Source organism: Rhodamnia argentea, chromosome 11 (genome assembly GCF_020921035.1).
Source record: "Rhodamnia argentea isolate NSW1041297 chromosome 11, ASM2092103v1, whole genome shotgun sequence".
In the NCBI taxonomy this organism is placed as follows: domain Eukaryota; kingdom Viridiplantae; phylum Streptophyta; class Magnoliopsida; order Myrtales; family Myrtaceae; genus Rhodamnia; species Rhodamnia argentea.
The window spans coordinates 22,940,417-22,968,094 of record NC_063160.1 but is presented as its reverse complement, the minus strand read 5'-3'; the positions used below and the strand labels follow the sequence as shown (position 1 = coordinate 22,968,094).

At 40.7% G+C, this 27,678-nt stretch overlaps 4 protein-coding genes across 7 annotated transcripts in view; all 4 read left to right on the top strand.

Annotated features, from left to right (window-relative positions):
• LOC115732143 (glycerophosphodiester phosphodiesterase GDPD1, chloroplastic) overlaps positions 1-2,716 on the top strand; it is a 2,894-nt gene extending 178 nt beyond the window's left edge. The window contains exons 1-5 of the mRNA XM_030662805.2: positions 1-174; positions 1,056-1,115; positions 1,390-1,767; positions 1,986-2,182; positions 2,312-2,716. The exon at positions 1-174 is cut by the window's left edge and continues 178 nt beyond it. Coding sequence (XP_030518665.1) covers positions 1-174; positions 1,056-1,115; positions 1,390-1,767; positions 1,986-2,182; positions 2,312-2,546 — 1,044 coding nt within the window. The 3' untranslated portion in view covers positions 2,547-2,716. The remainder of the gene's footprint in view (positions 175-1,055; positions 1,116-1,389; positions 1,768-1,985; positions 2,183-2,311) is intronic.
• Positions 2,717-9,626: 6,910 nt separating this feature from the next.
• Positions 9,627-10,644, top strand: LOC115728908 (NAC domain-containing protein 83-like). The gene is made up of 2 exons (XM_030659322.2): positions 9,627-9,993; positions 10,361-10,644. Exons 1-2 carry the CDS (start codon positions 9,786-9,788, stop codon positions 10,552-10,554), a joined length of 402 nt encoding a protein of 133 aa, XP_030515182.2. The 5' UTR covers positions 9,627-9,785; the 3' UTR covers positions 10,555-10,644.
• Positions 10,645-13,109: 2,465 nt separating this feature from the next.
• On the top strand, positions 13,110-15,575 carry LOC125312972. The gene is made up of 3 exons (XM_048273080.1): positions 13,110-13,755; positions 14,452-14,525; positions 15,436-15,575. Exons 1-3 carry the CDS (start codon positions 13,110-13,112, stop codon positions 15,559-15,561), a joined length of 846 nt encoding a protein of 281 aa, XP_048129037.1. The 3' UTR covers positions 15,562-15,575.
• Positions 15,576-20,109: 4,534 nt separating this feature from the next.
• On the top strand, positions 20,110-26,784 carry LOC115728905 (uncharacterized protein At2g33490). 4 transcript variants are annotated; one of them, XM_030659319.2, is made up of 10 exons: positions 20,111-20,576; positions 21,960-22,032; positions 22,623-22,694; positions 23,011-23,072; positions 23,161-23,229; positions 23,967-23,995; positions 24,067-24,274; positions 24,386-24,622; positions 25,086-25,139; positions 25,451-26,784. In XM_030659319.2, exons 1-10 carry the CDS (start codon positions 20,460-20,462, stop codon positions 26,396-26,398), a joined length of 1,869 nt encoding a protein of 622 aa, XP_030515179.2. In that variant the 5' UTR covers positions 20,111-20,459; the 3' UTR covers positions 26,399-26,784. The 4 variants fall into 4 exon arrangements, with proteins under 4 accessions (XP_048128033.1, XP_030515179.2, XP_030515178.2 ...); XM_030659318.2 differs by having other exon boundaries at positions 25,448-26,784; XM_048272076.1 differs by lacking the exon at positions 22,623-22,694 and having other exon boundaries at positions 20,110-20,576; positions 25,448-26,784.
• Positions 26,785-27,678: the final 894 nt, after the last annotated feature.

Below are 27,678 nucleotides of genomic sequence, written 5' to 3'. Positions count from 1 at the left end.
GAGGCTCGTGCTCCGTTCAAGGCGCCCAAGTTTCTGGTGATCGGGCACAGAGGGCACGGCATGAACGTGCTCCAGTCGAGCGACAAGCGGATGAGGGGATTCAAAGAGAACAGCTTGCTGTCCTTCAATGCCGCCGCGAAGCACCCGATCGATTTCGTCGAGTTCGATGTTCAGGTGAGGCTCCGGTTTTCGATTTCGGTTTCTGAGCTTGGTCTTCTTTTTTCTGACTTCTTGATGTTGCTTCGCGCGTTTGTTCGCTTAGATTCTAGTTTAGGTTGATTCGTCCGCTGTTCTTGTCTTGGAATTCCCGGTTTCTTGTTCGTGAAAGAAGACAAGAAAAGAGACTTCCCTTCTTTTTTTAGTTTTTGCCTTTTGTTGTCGTTTTAAATGTTCGTGGGTTTTGCCGGTGGAGATTTGACCGATTTCCAGATCTCGATTCGGAATTTAGTTCTCTTCTTTGATTTTTATGCCGTTCATGTCTGTTTGAATCCGTCGAAACTCGACGAGCGAGCCTGAGTTCACGTGCGTTGTCTGGTTGCATCGTCGCCTCGCCGCGTACGACGGCGGGTTTTGTTTGTTTCCGCGCGGGGGTCAATCAAGAGCTTGATTTAGTAACCAAGCATCACAGATGATGATAAATGAAAATGGAAATAGATAGCATTTTTGCTTTGATTCGTTTGTTTTGGCGAAAGATAAATTTGTAGGAAAATCATTTCGAAAGGTAATTGCTCGTACAGTTTGATTAAAATTATCAATTAAACATATTTTCATTATCAAGCTCTACTTAGAAATTGAACTTTTCTATTAATAGAAGAGCCTACGCAATCCTGTATGATTTGGCAATCTTACCCCGTTCGGCTTTTTCGGGAATTTCCTTTTTTGCTTTATTTCTTTTTACCCATTCTGACTTAAGATTTTTTCTTAACATACGATACTGATGTGGTGAATTGTTTTTTTTGTTGGGTTTCATTGGTTGATCCTCCAAGATGTTTGGTGGTATTAATGCCTAAGAACAACAAAAGTAAAGCAAAAACAAAAATCTGGGTTTTTTGTAGGTGACCAAAGATGACTGCCCGGTCATTTTCCACGACGACGTCATCCTCTCCGAAGACAACGTAAGCCGTTCTATTCTTACATCATTCCATGTGTTTTTTTTTTTCGGTCGGATCGGCATTCCATTTAAAAAGACAACGATAATACGAAAAATAGAATTGTAAATTGAGAGATATGAAAAGTAAATAGAAATCTCTTAATTATTTATACTAAAGTGGTATCCTGTGTCCTGGTTATCTCTAACGAAAAAACCCATTCTTTTAAGATCATTATGCCAAATTTTAAAACTCCTGCTTCGAAATTAACCCTTTTTTCTTTTCTTTTTTTAATTTTCAGGGCACGATATTTGAAAAAAGAGTGACAGAGCTGTGCTTAGCCGAATTCCTCTGCTACGGACCGCAGAGAGAAAACGGGAAGATCGGACATTCTCTCTTGAGGAAGACAAAAGATGGGAAGATTGTGAAATGGGAAGTGGAAGAGGAAGACGCCCTCTGCACATTGCAGGAGGCTTTTGAGATGGTGGAGCCTTCGCTCGGCTTCAACATCGAATTGAAGTTCGACGACCACATCGTTTACCAGCAAGACCACCTCGTCCACGTCCTTCAGGCGATTCTGAAGGTTGTCTTCGAGTGTGCGCAAGGAAGGCCCATCATCTTCTCCTCGTTCCAACCCGACGCAGCTCTTCTGGTCAGAAAATTGCAGAGCATATACCCAGTAAGCGTTAGAATCTCAGGCTCAAATTTTTTTTTTTTTTTTGGGGTAGAGAAATGCTCGGTAGTTAGCGTTTCTGGATGAGTCTACAAAAATTGATGTTTAGTGCTGAGACTGATTCTTGCTGGGTGTGGAAACTGAGATCTTTTGTGGAAATTGTAGTCTGCAACGATTATTTAGAGAACAGGGTATTGAAATGCAGTTGTGAATTGGCATTTTAGGTGTTCTTCTTGACTAATGGCGGGACGGAGATTTATTACGATTCGCGGAGAAATTCATTGGAGGAGGCCGTGAAGCTGTGCTTGGAAGGGGGTCTTCAGGGGATCGTCTCGGAGGTGATGGGCGTTTTCCGAAATCCAGCGGCTGTTCCCAAGATCAAAGAGTCCAAACTCTCTCTGCTAACATATGGCAAATTAAAGTAAAGACTTTACATCTTCAGCTTTCATTGACATGATCGATCGATTATTCTTTGATCACAGCGAGAGCACACCATGTTTCTTGGACATGAAACTGACTTTCTGCTGCATTTTTTTTGTGTGAACCGCAGCAATGTTTCCGAGGCGGTGTACATTCAACACTTGATGGGCATTGATGGAGTGATTGTCGACCTGGTTCAAGAAATCACAGAGGCGGTGTCTGATCTGATCAAGCCAGCTAAGGAGGAAGGACTTGGAGATTGTGTAGGTGAAGTGGAAGTGGGGAAAGTGGAGTCGAAGCCTCAGTTCTCAGAAAAGGAGCTTGCTTTTCTTCTCAAGCTCATACCACAATTGATACAGCTATAGAAGATGGAGCCATAGCTTGTCGTTCCCATTGATCTGTACATAATCGACTTAGCTCCTCCCTCTCTATCGATCTTTCTTAACGGAGCCCAAGCTTTCCTCGTCGGTTCCTCCATTTTGTAGCATAATCACACGATTTATAATGATAAGTGGCTGCATAGCCTTTTTTTTCCTATGTTTCTCCCCTTGCTATTTTTCTCTCCTTTCTATGATTTTTGTTTTTCAACTTTGAAATTATATGAAATCAGAATAGAGTTCGATCCTTTTAGTGGAACTATGAAATTTTGCATTCATTTTTGGTCATTTAAATTGTAGGAGAATAATGGTCTTTGATGATGATATAATGTCAATGGCCTTAAAATCAATGTTGTTCTGACGATTTAAATATTTAATATAGCTGTTTTTTGAATTCATATTGGAGAATATGGTCTAGGGTTCCTTTTATGGAACTATGGATCATTTTTGTTTTAAATCGTGATGGTTCCCAAAGAAAATAGTATCAAGTTTCAAGTTTAAAAAAGTTTTAGGTTTCAAAAATTGATAGAATTTTTACGTTTTTCTTAGTATATCTTTTCGCGCCATCCTGCAGTATTTCATGGCATCCGATTATGAGCGTGTAATTTAAAATCACTAGTCCGAATTTTTATTTTTGACGATATGTATGATCGAGACTTTTACTTCGTCAATATTTCATTTCTATTTGTGTGTCTAAATATGAATTGTGGCCAGGATATTGTAACAATGGTTATTAAAGGTGATGATTTAATAATCGTTCAATTAAAAATATAGGTGAAAACCTGCATAGACCCTAGAACTTGTGGCACGTGCTCACCCTTATCGAATTGGTCAGGGGCTCCTTCACGTTGGACCTTGTTTAAAAAAAAATGGAAATGTCCTACAACCTAAATTTTGGAAAGAAATAATTATGTAGATAGGCTCGCCAACTTTGGTATCGACAAGTTCTTTGACGCCAAGTTCTGTTTCACAACCTTCTAGAAAATTACTTCATGTTTTATTAGGTGATCAAATAGAAATAGTAAATTCTCGACCTAGAGTTTTATATTTTGCTCCAACCCTTTTTACACCAAAGGAAAAAAAAAAATTGGTTAACTAATATTTCAAGTGATAATTTTGCGCACACAGAGATAAAAAAAAAAAAAAAACATGTATAGAATATCTGTTCCCACCATTGATTGGTGTATGCTCAATTTTGAGTCCCGACTAAATTATATCTTTTTTTTTTAACTTTAATTTCGTTGTAATACATGGTGAGTAATATTTCATTAATCTACCTATGTCATTTTCTTGTTTTGTAAATAAGTAAAAACAGAACCGGAACGACCAAGATCGGTTTGGTTCTGCTCCACTACCATAAAGAAGGAAGAGGTAAATTTGTCCCAAAATCTCCATTTCCCACAAAATTACTCACGTCAAATCCCATGAATTACACAAAATAAACCCCCAAATCCTGTCGATACGTCGTTCAACAGATTGTTTTTAGATAGGTTCAACGACATATTAAGCTAAATCGTGCCCCCCGCAAAAAAAAAAGATCGTTTTTGAAAAGGGCCGTATTTGCGCTCTTCGTAGATCCTTTCAAAAGAGAGTAATGCTTATCTACACTGACTGTTCTCTCCAAAAGAACTTCAAAGAACACTCAGGTTTTTATTCGATCCGTCCTGGTCGAACTCGGCCCAATATCTAACTTGCTAATAATCATATACTCTATACCAAGCTCAGTATTTGACCAAATCGCCCTTGGGTCAATCACAAAGGATTAGTTATTTGTCAATGTAAACATATGTATGCTTAAACGGTTACTTTTACTTTCATCTTTAAATCATAAAATTTGGTACTATATAGTCACCGAAACCTAGATAATGTAGTTATCGACAATGGTAAAACTTATAGATAGGCTATGTCATTTACAACCCCGCCATTATTCAATGCATTCCGAAGGCCCTTGTTAGTCCCGGTCAAAGACCATGATTTAGAAAGATTCTTCTTTATCGATGGTGATCGGTCATGGTATCCATAGCCTAGCTTCTTTTTCGGCCAATCAACAACTACGAACAATGATTATCTATTATTGATGATCACATGCTACAACTATCAAAGCAAAGCGACGAGTGGTTGACGAATATCTTGTGTCAATGAGAAAACTAATATATGGCCAATTTTTATATTTGACTAAGTGTTGGACACAAGAAACCAAGAAAAGAGACAGAATGAATGTCGATTAAAGGTATGGATACCGAGCTAATATAAATTCTATGCATTATATTGGGAATGTTAGATATAATATTTCACTCTAATTCTATATATCTCTGAAGATTGCGCATTAGCTTCCTTTGTTGATCCTGGTTGATTGTGATTGCTATTATAATATTCAAATAATGTAATTGACTTTATAATACTAAGTTACTCTAGTTATTATGCGCATTCGTGCATCTTACTGCACTATCATATTTCGTGTTAATTCTATTTTCCAATAACTACTCACGTCCCCTTTTTTCAATTTGGTGTTAAACTAGCAGATGAAGTATATAATCGAATTCACAAAAGAATCAAAGTAATGAAAACCCAATATGACATATATGATAATGACATCTATATTGATGACAACACTCTTATTATAAGCCACTCAACTATAAACTTCAAGAAGGACCCGTAGAAAATATAGAGGAATCCTTCAATGTGGCTAGGGGTTGGCACCATTTCACTCAACTCGAGCCAAACCTTTTTGGCTGTCGCAGCTACATATCATAGTGGATATAATGGATGCTTTGGCGTTCAGGTTCAGGCTCGGGTTCAATACGAACGCGACGGATGTCAATCCGAATGTCTTCAAGCCAAGGACTTTCCAATGAATTGTGATCGTAGCCTACATAAGGAAGCCAACCCCCATTTGAAGCCGGAGTCCAATGCCAATTTGGTGCCGGAACCAGAGTCGCTTTAGAAATCCGATGAGATTTTAGGGGCGGATATGGATGGGGCGGATACGGATACTGAGGAGGATAAGGATATGATGGATATCGATATTGATGAGCCATAGCTTGAATCTATGGTGTTGAGGAACAATATGCGAAAGAGAGAATTCTAAAACTTTTGTGTATTTCGATGTAATAATGAAGATTACGTGAGCATATTTATAGGGTTTACATGATAACTATAGAGGGCAACTGAATATTAAAGTATCAATTACGATCAATCAATATGAATCAATGAATATAATAATTGCCATTTTATAGCCCATTTAGCTGATTCATGCCATCCATCCTCCTTGGATTTTTCTACGGAATAAGGATCATATGGCCATATATACTTTATTTCATATTCTTTCTTGTCCGACACTCATGGGCGATAAAGAGAAAATGCATTTTCTATGGTGAGCATCATCAAGTCCACAAGTCTAGTCGGGTTACCATGTTGGAGGTTTTGTACTTCTTACCATAGAAATTGCACCAGCTGCGGGGCATATCGACAAAAGGAAGAAGGTTATATTGGCACAAGATCGGTATTCCGTTTCTAGTAGAATGTCATGGGCATCAAAAGCAATGGAGGACCGATGGCATAAAACAGCTAAACTGATCACGGATTTTGTTGATGTAGACTCAGTTTTATTGAAAAGTACAGACTTTAATTTATTTTTTCATTACCAAACAAATAGATTTTTTTTTTAATGACCAAACCCTAATTGAATTTGGACAATTGTATGGGGACCGTTTTCGTAATTTCCCAAAAAGAATAACATGAAATTTCTTTCTTGGAACATGATTCTAGCCGAAGCTTAGTTTAAAAGCCCTATATTATGAGAACTATCTATAAGATCTTTCCGACCATGGAATAACATCAACTAGATAAGATCATATTTACTCGAAATCATAAAGATTAGCATCTGCTCACTAAAACAGGGGAAAAAAAACAAAAAAAGAAATAGCAAGTATCAATTGCAAATCCCAGTGCATTAATAGGTTTTCACCTTTCCCTCATTCCAAATAAAAGGCATACAACTGTGGAGATGCAGTTATAACTTCACTTAGAGTATTAGCAGCTTGATCTTCTCTTGAATTGGTTGAGTCATCTCTTGATCTTCGAGCAATTGCATAATTAGGATTTGACCATTAAAAAGGAAGTCATGAACAGTATTTTTTTTTTCACTAGGACTGAATCCACTTCAACAAAATTCACAACCTGATTTATGCCGTCAGTCCTCTTTCGCTTTTGATGCTGACATCTAGAGGTGTCAAATGAGTGGATCAAGTCGGATTTGGGTCCGATCGGATCGAATATAGTCCGACCCATTCAACCTGTTTTGACCCATATTCATGCAATGAAAATTTAATAACCCATACCCGACCCAATCCACACCCAACCCATACCCAACCCAATCCGTATTGACATCTCCTACCCTTCTCCGCCTCCACCCCCGCCCGCCCGCCTGCAGCTGCCACCCCTGCTGCCCGCTCACCCTCTGCCGCCACCGCCTACCCCTCACCCGCTGCCGCCGCCTGCCCGCCGGCTCACCTGCTGCTGCCCGCCCGCCTTAGAAGTTTTGCTCTGATAAACATGCTTTCCTTGCTGTTGTTCCGTCGATGCATGAGGATCTGTGTAGCCCTGTCTCATAAAGACCTATCGCTGGTCTGTAGCTCTTTCTCGATCTCAGTGGACCCTCCAGCTCATCCCCAAGGTAAACCTCACCGGAGCCTTTGATTCCATCAAATGCAGCACTAAATCCTACTCCCCCTGATTAAAACGCTGACGGAACAAATCCTGTACCAAATCCAACTTGATGGATACCCTAAAGCCCTACACTATGGTACCCTGGATTCCTTCTTCTTGCGGACTCGATTCAAATTCGAGCTAAAATGCAAGAAAAACCCACAACCGCTCAAACACGTCTTGAAATTGAGACAAGCACCCACTGCACGACGAGATTAGGACAATTTTCTACGAATCCACAAACTCCGGCGCCTTGCGGGGTCAATGAACAGCAGAATTCATAATTAACTGGACGACCACTGCGACAGGGAGGGATTACTAGAAAAATACGCCGAGAAAGCCGTACACATCGAGAAGATTCTTGAATTGGACGTAGACTGAAGCTAGAGATGCTGAGAACAAAGTTTGGATAAATGCCTGAAAATGGGCGGGCGGTGGGCGACGGCAATAGTGGGCAAGTGGCAATCATGGGCGAGCGGCGGGGAGTGGCCAGGGGTGAATGACGGTGGCGGATGGGGGCGAGCAGCGGTGGAGGGCGGCGGCGGGGCGGGTGGAGGTGGTGGGCAATGGTGGCCAGACAGCGGGCAAGGGGCGGCGGCGGCGGGGCTTGGAAAGTTGTAGCCCGCGGGTAAAAAATGGGTCGAACTAAAATCCATATTTGAATAGGTTTTATAATTTTAGATCCATATTTGACCCATGTTTAAAATTTAGTGAACCCATATATGATCCAAATGTACAAAAGTGAGTTAAAAAGTGGGTTAACGGCCCATATTGACATCTCTACTGATGGCATTCTATTTGAAATGGAATATCGATCTTATGTCAATATGTATTTTATTTAATCTTCTTTCTTGTGGGATGTTCTAGGCGTTAAAAGAAGAAGAAATGAAAAGGCTCACAAAGTTAGGGGCCTATTTTTTTTTAATACATCAATTATGGTTTTTGGTGCACGACAGAGTGCAAATCCTGTATTTCATGTTATTTTCTTTTTCAATAAATACTCAAATGCCTTTTTTTTTTTTGGCGATGAAAGATCTTCAATATGGTGTTAGCTAGAACTTGAAGTGTATCCTCGAATTCACAAAAGAATTAGAGTAACGAAGACTCAATACGAAATAAGATAACGGCATTGACATTGATATCGCACACTTATATGGATGAATACAGTAACGAAGAATCAACTATAAAACTTCAAGAAGGACCCATACATTATATGGATGAATCCATCAATGTGACTAGGGTTCGCCCCCATTTCATTCGACTCGAGATGAAACTTCTTTTGCTATTGCACCTATATATCATGGCGGATGTAACCGATACATCAGCTTTCGAGTTTGGGTTCGATACGTGCGCAGGTGAAAATCAAGAGTCGTCATGTCCATATTTGTATTGTTCATATCAAGATAAGGTAATGAAAAAAAAAAAAATTATTTAGGGACTCCAGTTATCCTAGTTAAATTTCTTTTCCTAGTTTGAGATAAATAATTTACGTGGGCAATCCTAGTGTAACTTGTTTTGGTCCGCCATTCATACTAAACATATTGGAAGTCATATCGTCATATTTTCTTTACTTGAATTAATAAAAGGATAGCAGTAAATATTGTTTGTTACGACCGATTTGACGTTTATTTTAGTTGCACGCTGAAAGATATGACTAAAATAATTTTAAATTTTAAAATTTTCGACCAAAAAAATTAATTTAAGTTTAGTCATAAAGAAGAACAGGAAAAAAAATGCGTGAAAAAAACATAAAAAGGAAAAAAGCCCAAATTCCATTTCGAGTCAAACTGTGGTCGACGTCTGACCAGAAGAAAAGAAATGTGGTCCACGTCAGCATGGAGAGAGCTCCTCGTGTGGGGCCCAAGAATTTCCCTGCATCATCCCGAAGCCCCGCATGGGAAAGCCTGACAAGTGACAATCAAAATTGCCCGGCCCAAGGCTTTTATTTTTCGGGCCACAATGGTACCAGCCTTTAGTGAAACAGTACCAAGGGCCGGCCAGAAAATTTAGGGAATTTTGGGGCCGGTTCGGGTCGGGCCTGGCCTTTTTGACAGCCCTACTTTTGGGTCGTTCATTCACGCTTTTGTAACTTGCGTTCTGACTGCTCCTGAAAATAGCCTCTGGTCAAGTTTCCACGACATTGTCGTGACCGTACAGTCCATCCACGACCAATCCGAGTCCAAAATCAACGGTTACGATTGGACAATTCCAAAAGGGAGGTTCAGATCCACCGTAAAGTTTTGCTGAAAGCTCCCGAAAACTTCTAGAATCTAGATTTATGCTGATCATCACGACACTAACGAGTCCTTCTCCAACTGGGATTAGAATTCATTAAATTTCGGACTAACCAGTGGAGACGATAAGCGCTGCGCCCGACCCGTCGGGCTCTCGGGTTTGTAGTCGCTTCTCTATACGATCGCCTTCGCCTTGCATTGAGAAGCGCTTGTGAAAAGCTGTATCTTTATTTCCATTGCCTCAGTTAGTGAGAAGCTTCTCCGGTTAACAGTGGATCCTTTTCCAATGTCTGCGGTGCCACGAGAAGGTAACCACGAGAATGAATCGGACAGCTCAGCTCCGTGGCCCCTGTCCCCATTGCCGCCCGGGTTCCAGTTCCTGTCCAGCGACGAAGAGCTTGCCCGCTGCTTGAGGTTCAAGATCGATGGCCACCCGACGCTGCCGTTGGCGTTCGAGTTCGACGTGTTCAGAACCGAGCCGTGGAACTTGCCAGTTACCTTCATCCGGTTCCTCTCGAAATTGTTGAAAGGGGACAGAAAAGAGGATTTCTTTTTTTTAAACCTTGAGCTTGCAATCAAGGTCAAAACGACCTTGTTTTCCCCAAAACTCTGTTCTTGTTTCCCATGAACCGGTCCCCTGTTTTTGATCGTACGTTTGTTGCTAAAGTTTGCCTTGGAAGCGACGTTATCAACCACCAGAGTTTGGACGATGTCGCACAATGTTTTAACTCCACGAGAAAGTTACGCAATATAGCATAAATCCATCGGAAAACTATATCTTTACATCACAATTTTTTTGGCTACTCTCTGTCTTGTTGAATCAATCTGTGTCATTCGTCAACAATGGCGAGGCTCTCACAGGCGACGTCAAAAAGCAAAGGTACTTCTTCTGCCGGATAAAGAATAAAGAGAAGTTCGGAGATTCATCGGTGCCACGCAAAAGAGTTGCTGGTGCTTATGGTTACTGGAAAGCTAACTGGCACAGAGAAACAAGTCATTACCCGTACATTGAGGGCATTCAAGAGCAGACTCCTTTTTTGCGAAGGAGGAGATGATGATGATGATGATGATGATAAAGAAGGAGGAGGAGGCTCAACCAACGTTGCTCAAGCTCAACCGAAATGGATCACGCATGAATTTCGGCCTCAGTACTATGTTCTAGACGTCGTGTTTATTGGCTCGTCACAGAGAATTTCTTGCAGGGATTCGGAACGAGCGGGCAGAGCCCATCACAGCCGTTCATTTCATAAGTAGGGCTGACGTGAGACTCACACGAGCGGTGGTGATTGTGACCGCGATTGGCCCGGTTCATATGGAGCGGCCCAAAGGAGAATTTTTACCCGACGCTTGTCAAAACTTCTTGAGAGTTTCCATCATCCAATCGGATTTGCAGGAGAGAGATCAATGGGCAGCGCACCGGGTGTTTCAGCAGAAGAGACCCTAGTGCCATCATTCTCCGGTCGAGCTTGCAAGGCCTTCTCAATCCCGGCTCAACCGGACCGAATTCACGGAGTTCAAGTTGAATTACCGAAGTCAAAGAAAAAGTTTAAAAAGAGTCTCTATTTGGGAATGACTCGTGACTGTGCCGAATTCGATTATGCCTTTCTATTTTGCTAGTTTGTTATGGCTTTACGTTTAGGTGCTTTCAGCAGAAAGATGTTTAGGAGACCCAATTTGACATTCCTTTTCTATTAATAAAAAGTTTTAGGTAGGCGTTGTCGTCCTTTTTGATTCGTCTTAAAGGTTGGATTTTCAGTATTGGGAAATCTTGTAGGGGTGACTAATTTTTTAATGTCCATCTTCGGACCTCGAAGATAGAGGAGACAAATGGGTGAGCCGCTCGAGCAGGCTGAATTGGATTTAGGTGGGTCTAATTATAAGTTTGGACCAAAATTCGTGGATTGATTCACATTGATCCATATAATGCAAGTTAAAAGACCTTTCTTGGATCTAAGCTAAGATTAACTAGAATTGCCCTCGCATCGATGAAGCCGCCACCGCTGCCGCAACCATGTGACTTCGGTGCTGGTGAAAGATTTGGCAAATCAAGACTAGTGTAAGTTTGTGCTGAATGGCCTTCAAGTGAAGAAAGCTTGGGGGCTCAAGATGGAAGATGTTCACATTAAGCAAAACAACTTCACACTACAAGCATGCGTTATTTAAACAGAAAACCTATCATTATTATTAGGGTGGGAATATTTATTATTTCCGCTCAATGCATTATTCCTTTTTATTTACAAAAAAAAGGGGGATTTATGACTTTTCAGACAATTATCTCGAAAAAAACCAGGGATCGGTTAATAAAAAAGTCTTCTTTCATCTCCTCTTCATTGATATATTGTAAATCAAGAGACGATAATTCTTTCATACTCATCAAATTAAACAATCACGAAACCGTTATATTAATGGCAATCTTGAGCAGCCTCCTTTTTTCGTGAAGGAGGAGGAGGAGGAGAAGGAGAAGAGCAAGATGGAGGAGGACGAGGAGGAGGTAGCATGTTGCTCAAGCTCGACCGGAGTTGATCGTGCATGAGTTTCGGCCTCGGAACCAGGTACATGATCCAGACACCATGTTTATTGGCTCGTCACAAAGATGAGAGAACTTCTTGCAGGGATCCGGATCCAGTGGGCTAAGTCCTTTTGTCCATCAAACTAAAATTTGCAGGAGAATCGGGTCAAAGGAGATCAATGGGCGGTGCACCGGGCGTTCCAGAAGAGACCCGAGGACAGTGTAATCATTCTCCGGTCGAACTTGCAAGTAAGGTCATGCGATTGGGGTTGACTGCCTACCTTGACAGTGATACAGTTCGAATCAATCTGCTAGTTCCAGCAGAAAAATGTAGTCCCCTGGGGACATTTCTTCTCAATTAATAAAATGTTTTGACAGGTGTTCTTGACTTTTGAACCCATCTAAAAATTAGATTTTGGCATTGGAAATCCAACATCTTTTTAACGTATCTTCGAGCCTCGAAAGATATACATTGATTAAGCAATCGCCACTACATTGCTTCGGTGTTGGTGAATGATTTGATAACTATAGATCATTTTAAGAAAAAAAACCATTTAGATTACGAGCATTTCGTGTTGACAAGACAACCATTTAGCTTATAAGCATTCGATATTAAGTTATTAATGTATCTATTTTTAAGCATGACGCGATAATGAACGAAACATGCGATCTCAAGTTTTATCTGAGCTTATACCGCCTTATTAATCCCAAACTAGGAGGAATTGGTGCAGTATTCATGCATTTATATGATGAAACTTACAAATTAGATTTGGGGATCTGAATGGGTCAACATGTTTGCCACCTGAATCCACTTCCATCTTGTTGGCAAAGAACATGCAGTGTCTATCTATCTATCTATCTATCTATCCTTTTAGCTATATCTAGCATTTTCCCAAAACTGTCAAAAAAGACAAACCATTTGACATGTAAAAGTCCCACATTAGCAAATATCACCCATAGGCTGGCCTGTGTCGCCTCCCTGACCCGCCCCGAAACCCCCGTTCGACCTCCACTTATCACCGCCTTCTCTCTCTCTCTCTCTCTCTCTCTCCTCCTTTCTCGCATAGCCACATCCCCTCTCTCTCTCCCCCGCCATCCACCATGGGCTGTGGCGTATCCAGGTTCAATAGGGAAGACGGCCTCCCCGCCGACTCCGGCCCCACCTACCTCTACGTCAACCCCCTCCACCGCCGTATCGAGGACTTCGCCTTCCGTCGCCGGGGCGACCGGGCAGCAGAGGCCGCCAGTTCCTCCCTGGGAACTCCCTCCAGCAAGCAGCTCCTCTACGTTGACCCCGACGATGCGGACTCCTCCTCTCTCAGCAGCGACCACAAATTAGATAGCGGAGGCGGGGGCGGCCACAACAGTGTCTCATCCCCATGCACCCTCAAGAACGATGCCGTCGCCCTCCCGCCGACGCCGCGCATGAACAAGCCGCCGGTGCAGGTGATGAAGGCCAACGAATGCAGCGAAGACAGCAAAGGGGTGATTAAGGTGGTGAGAGAGGTCGAGGAAGGCGGCAAGGCCTGCGAGGAGGCGGATGAGGTGGTGAAGGAAGTGGTGGCTGAAAAGGAGAGAGGAAGCGGAGCCGACCGTCAAGAAGAAGACGAAGACAACGAGGTCGGAGGGATATCTGACAGGGAAGACAGCATACTGCTGTACCCAGGGTCGCCGAGCTTTAGGGACTACTGCGTCTTGTGCTTCGACGAGTCCGGGGATGCTCAGGATAGCCCCAAGTACGTCGACGGTGAGTTTTTTTTTTATCTCTCTCTCTCGTCTTCTTCTTCTTCCCTCAAGATTGCCCGGTGAATTATGATAATTTTATCTCTCTATTTCTATTTCTGTTAATTTTAAAATACCTTGAAAAGAAAATAATAGAATCCACCTATCAACATTCTTATGTTGTGAGAGTTTTCAGGTGTTTAAAGTTAAATAGAAAAAAAAAACTTTACCTATTCTTAACTAAAAACCAATAATTAAAAGTCTAGCAAAAAATGCCGGACTTTGATTTTGAAGCTGGTGAAAATTATGTATGTTTTTCACCAATCCATAAAGAAATATACTTATGTGACAGTTTTTTATGTGCCGTGAGATTGACGGCATGTGAGCCATAAAAATTAAATTAAAAAATAATTAAAAATTATTATGGGGTCTATTCTTTAAATAATTCGTGGCCCACTACATGCTATTAATCTCAGGATTATCTAAATACTGTCATGTTAGCAAAAAGTCCATCGGTAAATTCACGTGCTGTGGCAGTGTGCTATCTCTTCTTACAGTTTGCTCCCCTAATTTCTTAAGCTAGTGATGTGAATGACTGTGAGAGCTCACCAAGAAAATATTATATGAAGTGATGTTTTGTGCTTTTTTTCTCGAGTATTGAACAACGAAAGTGATTTCCGTGCATGAAGATTTTTGTCCAACTTCTTTCCGCGATAAACAGGGAAAAGCAGCGATTCGGTAAAGCCGATGAACGAAACGGAAAAGGCGAACGTGTCAACTTCGGATTCCATCGAGGTAAACCCGCCATGCAACTTCCAGTAATTTTGTATAAATCTACTTTACTTTCATCGGCGTTGGAGTAGAGCGCGGAAGTTTGACATTTCAGATGTCGGACTATTCTCGTACCATACTGAACTTGTTACTCGGCTCGCGCTTTGCGGGGACATACATTGAAAAACATACTCTTTTTTTATTTTATTTACAATCACTTTTGTTATTGATGTCGGTACTATTTAGATATGTACAAAAATACTTGGGGAAGTCATCCATTAAGCGAATAATTAGCGAGTGAAAATGTTTGTCAAGCAGCAGATATAAAATGCGGCTTGAAAGTTTAGAATATATAATAGGAAATTGGGAAAAGAAGGGTTTGAGCATCGGTGGATTCTTCATACAAAAAAATGGTTTAAATGTCAATTTAATTTGTCTAATCGACTAATTGTCGAATATTATCCGCAAATTATAAAATCGAGCTATAAATGTTTGTTTAGCTATTAGAAAATGGAGCGAATCATTTTTTTTTTAATCTTAACAGTTGGCTTTTCTATAAACACGCCAAAATATAGACAATGCCACAATTGCCTCGTATATAAGGTAAATAAAAGAATACATGTATTTTTTGGTTTGACATCTTATCAAGCTACATAATTTTTTTTTTTCCCTGTACTAAGTACAGTAAATTTGGCCCGTAAAACTAGCACATTCCATGACTCGATAGACTTTTTTTAATCGGGTGACGACGAATGCGACCTATCCATGCATTTCCGAATACTCGCTCGCATCCCTGTTGCCTTAGTATACCGATTTCATATATCGGTGCGATTGTTGCTTTTGTTTCAATTTTGTTTCCTTAAACCTCATATTTATAAAACTAAAAAAAAAAAAAAAAAGGAAGGAAAAACTAACGTTTTCTTATTTACGGCAGGTGCCAAAGAAGTCGAGGAAAAGAAGACGATTCAGGGTACCCAGACACGGTCCGGCAGGGGGGATGAGAAGCCTCTTGCACGTCTCTTCTTGTAGCCCTCGTAGGTCATTTAACAAAACCACGTGATTTTCCCGCGGGGAAAAGCTAGAGGAGAGAAAACGAAAATTACCCGTTGTCAAGGGGCGAGCTTGCAAAATCTAGTCGAGGGTTTCTTTTTTTTTTTTTTTTTTTGTTCCCTTGATTTATTTTAAACTGTAAAGCAATTTTCTCTTCATGTATTATTGCCTTTCTTGTCAATTATTTATGTGGACTTTTGACGCATCACGAGTTGGTCACGTGGGCTTGATTCGGTCATGTTTGGTTAGGTGATCGGTTCCCGATCCAATCCCACCCAAAAATCGAAAACTGGATTGAAAATTACCAGATTTTAATTTTATGAAATTGGAAACTGGACCGGCGTTCATGGTTTGACCAGTCCGTCTTGATCACCCCTAATATTTATTTATACTTGCAAGCCCACCAAATTTCTTTCTTTTAATTCACCCCTTTCTTGTTATTATTATTTTTTTTTGCCCCCTTTTACCTCATCCGTACTTAGTCACGTATCCAACCTGTCTGTTCTGTTCCGTTCCGTTCTCCAATGGCGGTTCTGCTACTGTTTCATTTAGTTTTCACGTTAGCTCTCTGTTGCCCGTCCACCGTGAAGAACAGAACCAGTCCCTTTTGACCAGGGAAAAAAAAGAAGTCTTCCCATTGAAACGACAATACAACAGTCTCTTTCGTTTTTGGATGAAATGAACATCGGAGCCTTCGCCGGGCTTTGCCGTTTTAGCCGCAGAGGAACAAAGAGAAATTCCTTCCGAAAAAAAATGGAGAAAAGGAAAAGCAAAAAAGAAAAGATGAAAAGACAAGTCGTCTGTTGCAGGGAAGGTTTGCGCATATTTCTTATCTATTCTAAGTGGCTGTTTCTAAATGGGGTGGGAAGCATCGATTCTTGTCTTAGAATTAGAAACGATTGAACACTTTTAATTTCGGTGGGGGTGTACTTAATTCGGTGGTCAAGATCTTTGCGCCAGACTTTACTTTGTATGCAATTAGCACGAAAAAGCTTTTACAATCGAATTTACCAATAAACGCGGGTGCACAAATCGAAGATTCGACCACTTGAATGACCATGTCGATGCAAAGTAAGTCCGATGAACTGGTTAAGTGCAGGCGTGCAAATGACCTTGGCTCAAAGCGGCTTTGCACGCAATTTGTGAGATTTGAATAGATGACCTCCGTCGCCTACGTAGTTGTAAATTCTCTGCCATCCCACCTCTGCTAACCTTAGAGGGGAGAGGCTGTCCACCATCAAAAGCCAAATAATCAGAGACAACGCAGCTTTGATCGGGTCGCCGGCGTCCAAGGAGTAATGCTTCATGAACTTTTGGGCTTCTTCCGACGCAAGTTAAGAGGAATCAAATTAAAATCTTAACATATGGTCCAAAAGAAATTAAAAGATTAGGAGTCGGACTTATACAACAAGGTGAAAGAGAGAGTAATTGCCAGGTAGTCTCTTCACACCATCGCATTGCTGTCCATGGATGCTCGACAGAAAATCAAAATTCGTTCGTATGTTGTAAGCTACGGTTGCCCTTGCTTGCATCTCTTTTTGGACTTTGAATTCCTTTTCCCACTTCTGGTCGTCGGCATCTCTTAGAATAGAAAAGGACGTCTTCTTGGTGTGAAAAATACCTTTTCTTTTCTTTTTTCTCCGTTTGTTCATTTGAAACGATAGGAATTCGAACCTTTTACGGACGATCGTGACCTGTTCGATATTCAAAGTTGTGTTGCTTGAGAGACGCTCTAGCTATATAGATAATCGGACATAAACGTTCGAATCAAATACATGATCGCTCGATCGAAAGATCTTCGCAAGAGGACCATACTCACTTAATTTGCTTTTCGATAGTTTGCCACTTAACAGGCCGTTTTCGATAAGATTTGATTTCTCTGATTCGGTTACACGTTGACCACCAACTCCTCATTTTCTATGTCCATCTTTTCCCCACCCATCTATGAATCAAGCCGCTCGAAAGTTCAATCAAAGTTGGAAATTCTTCTCCACATTCACTTGCTTGTTAGGTTAGCTCAGTTCGTTCAATAAGTCATTGATATCAGGCGGTTTGACTCGCGTTCCCGGCGTTCAAAGCAAGACAGAATTTCCCCCCTTTTTTTTCATCGCGGATGCTTCTAGAAGTCTCCCCATTTCTTTGTCACCAAGGAAAATCTAACCTTTGACCGTCTATATAGTAAGTAAAAATGCTCCGTCCTCGTAAGGTGTGCTCGCATCGTGGGATCATCTCGAGATTTGGGGTGCTATCTCAATCCTTGATTGTTTGTTTGATCACGCCAAACTTGTCGGCATCGAGAAAATTATTCGATCGATCGTAAATTTATTGTACGGATGATGACGATCTAGTCCTAAACTTTTTGATTCGATCAATCCTAAATTTTTGCTCGAAGTTGCAATGTACTTCTTTCCGGTGAATTTACGCGTTAAATCGGTGACGTGACGATGTGCCACGTAGGACGAATGGCGATGACTGGACCTTCATGTCAATGAATTTTCGCGAAAACTCGACTAGAATGATTACATTGAAATCTAGCTTAAAAATTTAGGATTAAATTGAAAAGTCTAAAATTGAGTTGACATTCACATTCATGGTTGACAGAAATATGAGTGCACTTAATCGTATTTAGCTTTAAACTTGCATCGTCAAGTATCGTCCGAAGGGCGTCCCGTTCGATATGAAGGAGTTGGTTTTAATTTTGGAGGAAGAAAATGACTAGTTTCGAGATGTTCAAATTGATCGACTTTCTTTGCACTTTGTCGAGGTCAACCCAAGCGGACGACCTTTGCCTTTGTAATTACGTGGACGCACAAAGCGATAGCAAAACTTGCACAAAGCGCTATTAAAACGGAGTGGGCCATCGTTTTGATCTTAAGAAAGTGCAGAACTCCGTAGCATGCGAGGACAAGGGACGAAAAGCAGAACTCATTAACGGGCGAAAATGATATATGGAAAAATCAAAGTCGATTAATACCATGTTGAAATTGAATATACACTAATTTATTTAAGAGATAATAATACAAATGATCTTTGAACTTTAATATAATATGTAATGTGATCCATAAACCTTTCATTTGACAAATATGATCTTTGAATTAAGTGAACTTTAATCCGATATACAATGTGGTCCCCGAACTTTTAACTTGATCAAAATGGTCCATGAACTTTTGAAACATGTTCAACTTAGTTCCCAAATTATAGGAAGATGTTCAATGTAGCTCTTCCGCCAAATAAAGTTTAGGGACGATTTTGAGTATTTTCTTATAGTTCGGGACTAAATTGAACATGTTTTAAAAGTTCGGGGATCACATTAAACAAATTGAAAGTTCAAGGATCATGATGCACACCGAGCTAAAGTTCAAGGACCATTTTAGTCAAATAAAAAGTTCAGAGATCATATTGTATATTGGACTAAAAGTCAATGACTATTTGTGTCACTTTCCCTTTGTTTGAAAGGTTGTTAAAATTGAATATATAGCCTGACAATATAAGGCATTAGGTTACGGTAAGAAAAATCAAAGTTGATTAATAGCGTCGAATCTAACCTGGGCTCTGGCAATCCCTATCATTTGATTATAGTGTCGTGCGATCATGGCCTTATTCGGGGTCGCATGACCTTTGGCAAATGGCTGTTGGCATCGAAAGACTCTCGACATTGGGCGACACCTCGCCTTTTTTTGGTCTGTCTTTTTATTTACTTATGTATTAATTAATTTTTCTTTCCTCGTAAAATGGTGATATTTATTTGATTTTTTCATATTCTCTATACATAAATTACTGATTTATTTGTTAAACACCACGCATGGCATGTGGGTATTTACTGGTCACGTCAATGTCTCTGTCCGTAATTTTCACCAAAGGACCAACTTGACCGGAAAAGGAATATACATATAGTGTAAGGACCCGATTACGCAAAATATGTTGGGGGACAAGATCCGATCAATCAATAATGTCAAGAACGCTTCCCCAATCGAGCTGCGCTCCATCCGTATGGATCTACACATTGAACGAGCAACTTCCGGATCCCTCCTAAAAGGCCAATTTCGAAAAAGGAAAAGGCAAAACCTTAAATGTTCACAAGTAGTTTGTCCTTGCTTTTTGGTCAGAAAATGTTCATTTAAGGTATGGGACACGCCACCTAATTACGCAATCTAGGTTTCAACCTCCCCCATGTTGGTTATAGAAATCTGGTCAAAATCAAAAGTGGTCTTTGTACTTAAAATATCTTTTCCCCCCGGTCCAATTAAAAACCCCGCCGTTGTTTGCAAATTATGCGACTTTGACCGGCTTATCCATCTCTCTCTCTCTCTCTCTCTACGTACTTTGACCGGTACTGTCCCCCCGTCTCTCTCTCTCCATCCACCGTCACCGTACACTTCCCCTCCTGGGTGAACACCGTCATCCATTGGATTACGGCGTTACGGCGTTCCAGGATGCGTCATCGGGCGGATTTACGCTGCTGCCCCCACCCGTGAGGACACGTGTCGCCTCGCGAGAGGGTGCCTTCTCACTCTCGCGAGTGACGTTAGTACGATCCCCCACCTTCGCTTCGCTCCTCCTCCCCCACCCCCAACCCCGTTAATTTCCCTCACTCTTCCCGTTTTTCTCGTCAATCTTCCCCTCTCCTTCTCTCTCCTCTCTCCTCTCTTTTGACTGCGCAACAAGAGCAACAGCGACGAGCTCTCTCTCGCTCGCTTCAATGTCGATGGTTGCGTCACCGTGATTCCTCGTTCGATTGGCGGGATTCGCTGATTTAGGCATCGGATTTTTTTTCTCTCTCTTTTGTTACGGGCTCTGAGGATTCTCAGGTGGAGTTTGAGAAGGCTTTGAGTGCGAGTCGGAATCTCTCTGTCGTAGACCTTTGGTTTTCGACATAAGGAGCTTCGTCGGGCTAGGGTTTCGTCGGCAATGAAGTCTTCTCTTGGGAAGCTTCGGAGATTCGCCGCACTCCACAAGAACGATCAGAAGGAGAAGCTGGAGTTTCCGCCTTCAGCTCAGCTCGATGAACTCGCTCAGGCATCGAAGGTACTCTTTTTTGAAGTTTTTCTTTCCATTTCTGGAATGTGATCGGTGATTGCGGGGATAGTGCTGCGTGGTTTAATTCTTAATTGATTTTCTCAAAGATGATTTCATGGAAGTTTGGAAGCACATCCCCCCCCCTCTCTCTCTGAAAGAGCAATGGCGCGAGAAGTTCATTGTATTTGCACAGTTTTTGCGCCTTTCTCTGTGACGTAATTCTATAATTAGTAAAAATCGTACTTTGAATAGATGGTCAATTGAGATTGTGCAAGTTGGGGGCGTCGTTGATGAAGGCCTAGGACTGAGTACAGAGTACTAGAGGGAAAGGTGCTGATGTAAATGTAGCCCCTTCTTTTTCTGGACAGTGGAATTTGATAAGAATTGTTTAATAAAGCTGGAGTTCCTTGCAAATTGTCAGAATGAAGTAACTGGCTTTCATTGATCTCTCCACATCGTTTCACATACGAGATATACGTAGCTTTGGAGGCTTTGATATGGTGTCACTAGGTCCTTGGATCCATTTGTTAAGGCTGGTTTTGAGGTAAGAAGTGGTCGTAAAAGTGTTTGGCGGTGGACTGGTGCAAACACCAACTGGATGGGACAAGGCAAGAGTTTTTTCCTTTGTGTCTAGCTTGTGTTATGGTATTCGCGTGTATTCATCTTTTGGTATTTTTTCTGGTGACTTTTTATTTTTATTTGGAGAAAGCCATTTGTACAAAAGCTTGGAACACTGAAGAAATGCTCTTGGCTTGGATTTTTTTAGTACATAGTGTAGCTTCTGATTAATACTTGTTCATGTTTTTAAGGAACTGTTGCACTGTACTCAAATCTGAAACACCTGAGAATTGCCATAAGAGTCCACCTCACTTAAGTCCTTGTCCTCTTCCTTCTTTTGTGGAAATAGTAGCAGCGTCGTTCTTCCTAATCGCTTAGCATAAAAGTATTTGTTTCGGCACTGTGTCATAATTGAGTTTGGACCATATAACTGCTTCTCCCAATTGGAGCTATGTTTGTGAGAAATTACGTTTTTCAATTTAAATGAAGTTGGAAGAATGCTGCGTGTACTTGTTAAGGTTCATTTTTGGCTTCTTCTCTCACAATGCATTTGCTGAGGGAGTTTTATTGGGTTGAAGATATCTTATATGAGATTGATTCAGATTAATTCTCTTACTACACAACGTGGCCCAAGCTTCGTACCTTGCTTTGTTTGTCTTGAAGCCTATAGCGTGTTAATGGTGGGATTGGGATATGTTCGGGCAGATGTTGGATCTGATTTGAGAAGTTGCATGGAGATGCTACATAGTTACTTTCGGAGTTGTAATATGTTATACGATATTTGGAACTCATCTTATTTATCATATTCTGGTTTTTCTTACCTTCACCTTGCAGGACATGCAAGCGATGAGAAATTGCTATGATAGCTTGCTCTCGGCTGCTGCTGCAACAGCAAACAGCGCATATGGTAGAATTAGTTTCTGTTTTTTCCACATGTGTTCTTCAAAACTTGAGCAGCTGTTTGCATCTTAGTTACTGTAGCTCTTGTAGTCCATAATTTGTGGTAATGCTCAATGTATATCCAAAGTGTAGTTAATTGAGATGCTATAGAGCGTTTGGAGGTCCAGCTAGATTGTCCAGCATATTCAAATGTGGACCATATGATTTTGGATCCCTCATGGGTTTGTTGAAAAATTTCCATTATCTGCCGCTAGTGACATGCTAGCTTAGGGAAATCTTATTCCAACAATAACACATGCCATTGATGCCTTCCTAATCATATAGCTCCAGTCCCTCATGATTAATTTATGTCAGACTGCCTATCCTGGAACTCTTAGCATGAATTTGCATTCTTGCACGATGTTTACTGCTGCAAAATAGTAAGAAAAGTTGCAATTTTAATGACTTTCACTAGGCTTAAAGAGAGTAGATGAAGAAGCATGTTTAATCTCTTTTTTTAGATCACAGATGAATTATAAACCATGTCACTGTGGCAGACTATTTCTTTTTCCTAGCTGCTTTTAATAGAATCCTATTTAAATCAATCTATGATCCCAGAGTTCTCAGAGTCGCTGCAGGAAATGGGTACTTGTCTCTTGGAGAAAACTTCACACGGTGATGGAGAGACTGGTGAGTGAAAAAGTTTATGCAACATCGGCAATTTCTCTTGTTAGTCCTCGTGTGTCCGTAAGCACTAGTTAAGTTAACTTTACAAATTAAGAAGATATTGAAAATGAGGCAAATGCACGAAGATATTGAAGATGAGGCAAATGCATGAGTTCACTCATTACCAGAAAATCAACATGCAAAACTTATCTTTTATGTTTCCAAAAAGGCAAATTAGTCATAGTTCATTAGTGTCCAAAGAGTGAATTTTTTTTTACTTAAGTCTGAATTCTTCTGAATGTGATAGATTCTTTTATTACTGCTGATCAATCATGTGCAGGTAGAGTTCTGTCAATGCTGGGACAAGCCCAGTTTGAACTTCAAAAACTTATCGACAACTATGTAAGCAGACTTCTTTAGGAGATATATATATATATTGAGTAATCTCTTACCTCAGCCTGGAAGTGACTATTTATTTTGTTTCTACCAGCGTTCTCATATAATCTTGACAATTATAAATCCATCAGAATCTCTTTTCAATGAACTTCGGACTGTCGAGGTTTGTATTTTACCCTTGTCCATCCTTTTATGGCCTTCTTCTATCTTCCCGTCCTTGCTTTGTTTATTTTTTATGGTTATTTAGTGTTCTCTGTTAATGTTTATACTTTCATTAATGTACCTTGGATAGTTATGGCAGATTACCATTGTTGTCCTTATTTTCTTCGACATTTGTTTTTGATTCATGTCATCAAGTCATCCTTTGATCAATCTTTTTATTGCTCTTTGAATGTGCATTTTCCTGTTCCTACAATGGAATGATTTTTTTGGGTGCTCCCTCATGCACTTGAGATCACATTAAGTGGATTTATTCGTCAATTGTTCACTTGAGAAATTGTTTGCTACCATATAGATGCCTTACTTCATACCCCGGAGTGGTCCCTTTTCTTTTATGCTCAAGTTGTCAAATGGTTGGATATAGATGCTTGGCAGTTAGCTGAATTATGGTCCTTGTTCCATCCTGCTCTTGGAAATTCATTGGTTTCTTCTCTTTCTTTTTTCAAATTTCGTGTTGACCTTTTAAAAGATGTTGAACTGTTGGAAGAATGAGGGGAAGAGTTGTTAGTTGTGGCTATGTTGGCTTCACTTGTGCATAGCTTTGTGGAGAACTTTCAGTGGTTTACCTCTGATCTTGCTCTGAGGGTTTATTCATATTGTGATAGGTTGAATACCAAGCCATATTATCTAAACATGTTAGCTTTCAGTGTTAACTAGAATATCTCTTATTTGCTTTTGCAGGAGATGAAGAGACAATGCGACGAGAAAAGGTCCTCATCTTTTCTGTACTAAGTTCTATTCCCTGATACAATTGTATTCTGAATGTTGTGTGGGTCTTCAGAGATGTATACGAATTTATGATGACGCAACAGAGGGAAAAAGGAAAGTCGAAGAGTGGGAAAGTTGAAAGTTTCAGTTTGCAGCAAATACAAAGAGCGCATGATGAATGTGAAGAGGAGGCAACACTATGTGTTTTTCGTTTAAAATCGTTGAAGCAAGGGCAGTGTCGGAGTCTTCTAACTCAGGCAGCCCGCCACCATGCTGCTCAGGTCTGAAGGGGATCTCTCTGAACACTGCAGATTTTACTCTCATGATGTTTTTTTACCCTGATGGATCAATGCTTGCCGACAACACTCTTTGCCTATTTACCCATCATGCAGCTAAATTTTTTCCGGAAGGGTCTAAAATCCCTCGAGGCAGTTGAACCTCATGTCAGAATGGTTACAGAGGAGCAGCATATTGATTACCAATTTAGTGGACTTGAAGACGACGGTGAAGATGGTGAAGATGACAGTGCAGATGTCTATGATGCTAAACAAGACGGGGAATCAAGTTTTGACTACAGACGAGATTCTCAGGGCCTGAATGTCGGTTGGCAATCAAAGAATTCAATGGAGGTCAGCATCTGATTTGATCCCACATAAAAAATGACCTTCTCTCTTTTTGACCCCCTCCCACTTTGTTGGTTATCGTGGGAGCATGAACTTATTAACCGACCAGCTCATGGTTTAACCAGTCAAAATGGTTCCATTGGTGCCACTATCTATGCTAGCAGAAATGCATATCACACGAGACTGGTTCTGGTAGCACTTATAAGATCGTTTTTGGAATTTGAAACTTCTATGCCCAATTGGCATGCTGTTTTATTTGTTGGACAGATGATAAGGTCTTTAATATTATTGAGCTCTTCCCACTTGACTTTCTCCTTACAATGTGCTTCCAGTTTATTATTTTCTCATTTTATATCATTTTGTAGACTCTGGTATTTTCCTGCTTTACTCCTCTGTTTTTTCCCCAATGGAGGACAGTCAAGCTGTTTAAGCGTGCTATTTTAACATGACATTTCATGTGACAAACCAGGTGGACGATGTGAACCTTTCATATTTTCAAAGCCCTACTGCGGAAGGTGCAGAGGTAACAATGCAGCTGAGTTCTTTTTGTTAGGAGTCGATCGTCGTGACTGATAAAACGCACAGTATATATATATATAGATAGATATATATAAGTGAGGGGAGTTTAGAATTTAATTGGCAAAATGAACTGGATGTTAATGCTTGCAAACTAAGCTGGCGAATGCTTAAGGTCCAGCGAATCATAGGACGGATTGATCAGATCTGTATCCTTCGGTTTGTAAACTAGTGAATTATTCTTTTGTTAGTTTATTTGTCTGACCAATGCCTTTTTTTTTTTTTAGTACTAATTCTATTCATTATCTCTTATAGCAGGTGAATATTGAAAAAAGCCAAGGGGATGTCCTTGGTAGAGAATACAAAATGGGCAGCCATTCAGCTCCAATAATTCCTGAGAAGAAGTTTGATCCTGCTGAAAAAGCAAGACACGTGCAGCAATTATCTACGCCAAAGTCCAACTCGTACGTGTTGCCTACTCCTGTTGATGTGAAGAATCTTCCTTCAAGAACAAATTATTCAGCTCCACGGTCTCGGCCAGCCGGCGTTAGTGGACAGAACCCAAATTTGTGGCACTCTTCTCCATTGGAGATAAGAAAGCAAGACCTAAAAGCTGTACCAGAAGTCAGAGAGAGCACTAGTAGTCACAATGGTTTTGGCCAATTGCCTCCTCCTCTGATGGAGGGACCTGTGTATAATGCAGAAAAAGTCAAAAGGCAAGCCTTCTCTGGTCCGCTGACACCTATGCCTAAGAAGCCTGTCCTAAATGCAAGTGGTCCCATCTTTCCTTCTCATGAAGTCCAACTGGTTTCTGGAGTACTTCCACGCTCTGCTCAGCCTTCATCATCTCCAAAAGCATCCCCTACTGCTTCACCTCCTCTTGTTTCTTCTCCAAGGATAAGTGAGCTTCATGAGCTTCCTAGACCACCCGGAAATCTGGCTATGAAGCCAGTCAAATCTTCTGTATTCATTGGTCACTCTGCTCTATTAGTGCCCAGAAATCCGGAGGGTTCTGCAAACAGTAGAATACCCTCAGCAGCGTCTCCACTTCCACCTCCTCCGTTGAATATGCCTCGAAGTTTTTCCATACCTTCAAGTAGTCAAAGAGCAATAGGAATCAAAGTGACCAAGACAGCGGAGTCCCAACAACTTTTAGAAAAAGTGGAAGAAGTATCTTCGCCTCCATTAACTCCTATTTCTATAGCGAACATCAAACCAGTTTCAGCTGTTGCTGCCTATCAGCCTGGTTCTGTGAGAGATGAATGAGATATGAACTGCATATCCATAGTTTCTTCAACGTTGAGGTGTTCCTCCCTTTTCAACAAATTTTTGTGCATGTCCATATGACGGCAGATAAGTTGAAGAACTCGAGGCCTTTCGGGTTTCCCCATGGACATTCAGTCATCCCATGTGTAACATTGAGAATATATTTTTATGAGTTGGTTCAAGTAGTTTTTGGTCAGAAAAAAAGAATTGGTGAGGAAGTAAGAAATCCGATCCTTGAAGTGTCTAGAATTTCAAGAAATTTATCTTCTGTTATAATATAGAGAATTGATGTCCTCCCTTTTGTCCTATGCTTTTATTTGTCTCTGTGTAGTAGCGCACTGGCGTGCTAATGGCACTTAGTTATACATGCAATCGGTGTTGTGAAATGTGTAAATGGTTTTGAAATCATGGATGCAGGACTATGTATAAATGTCAGCTAAAAATTATGCACAGCCTTGAAAGATAATCTTTTGAAACAAGTTACACTTCCAGTGGGCCTTATAGAACTTTGAATATAACTTTTGAAAGTGTTCTGGTGAGATGATTAAAGTTGAATGCGATTTGTTTTTACATTGTCTAAAGGAAGGAAGAATATGACGATCTTTTGTGCAGTTAATACTTGAACTTGGCAGTCTACACGGACATGACTTGAATTATGTATACTGTCTACTGTCTGCTACCAGTCGTCTTCATTTTCTCATTATTTCTGTGTAGATGTCTTTCTCCGTATAGTTGTTAAAAAAAAAAATGTCCTTCCATTCCATTCCAAGTGTTAAAAGACTCTAAACTTTCTTCATCCGAAACTGGTAAGTCAGGTTTAAACCTTTTGATCCATTTCTTTGAAGATACTGCTGTGATGGGGCCGGGTATCTTGATATAAATGGCTCGATCCTGCCTACCCGCCTGCATCTTTTGCTTGCTTAGAAGGAGCAAATTTGAGATTTTGGTGTTGCGTGGTTACTGGTTTCAGGTGGAGGCTGATTTTAGTTAAAGAAGCAGTGGATTTTTACCTCTTACTGTCTTCCTGGCATGGCAATATTTATTCTTAGTTAAGTGCTGGGGTCACATCTCTGTATATGATGGGGCTTGTTTGTAGTTTGTCATGTCGTTGTCTTGCCACCTTGCTTGCTATTGTTGATAAATGGGCAAGTGGACATCTATAGTGTGATCAGTCATGAAAATCCCCTGGTGAGGAACTTTGTTCCTTGTTCTCTGCCAGGGTAATTACCTGAGTAAGGTTTTGTTTTCTTTGTGAGTCAGATTTCAGTAATGAATAATCT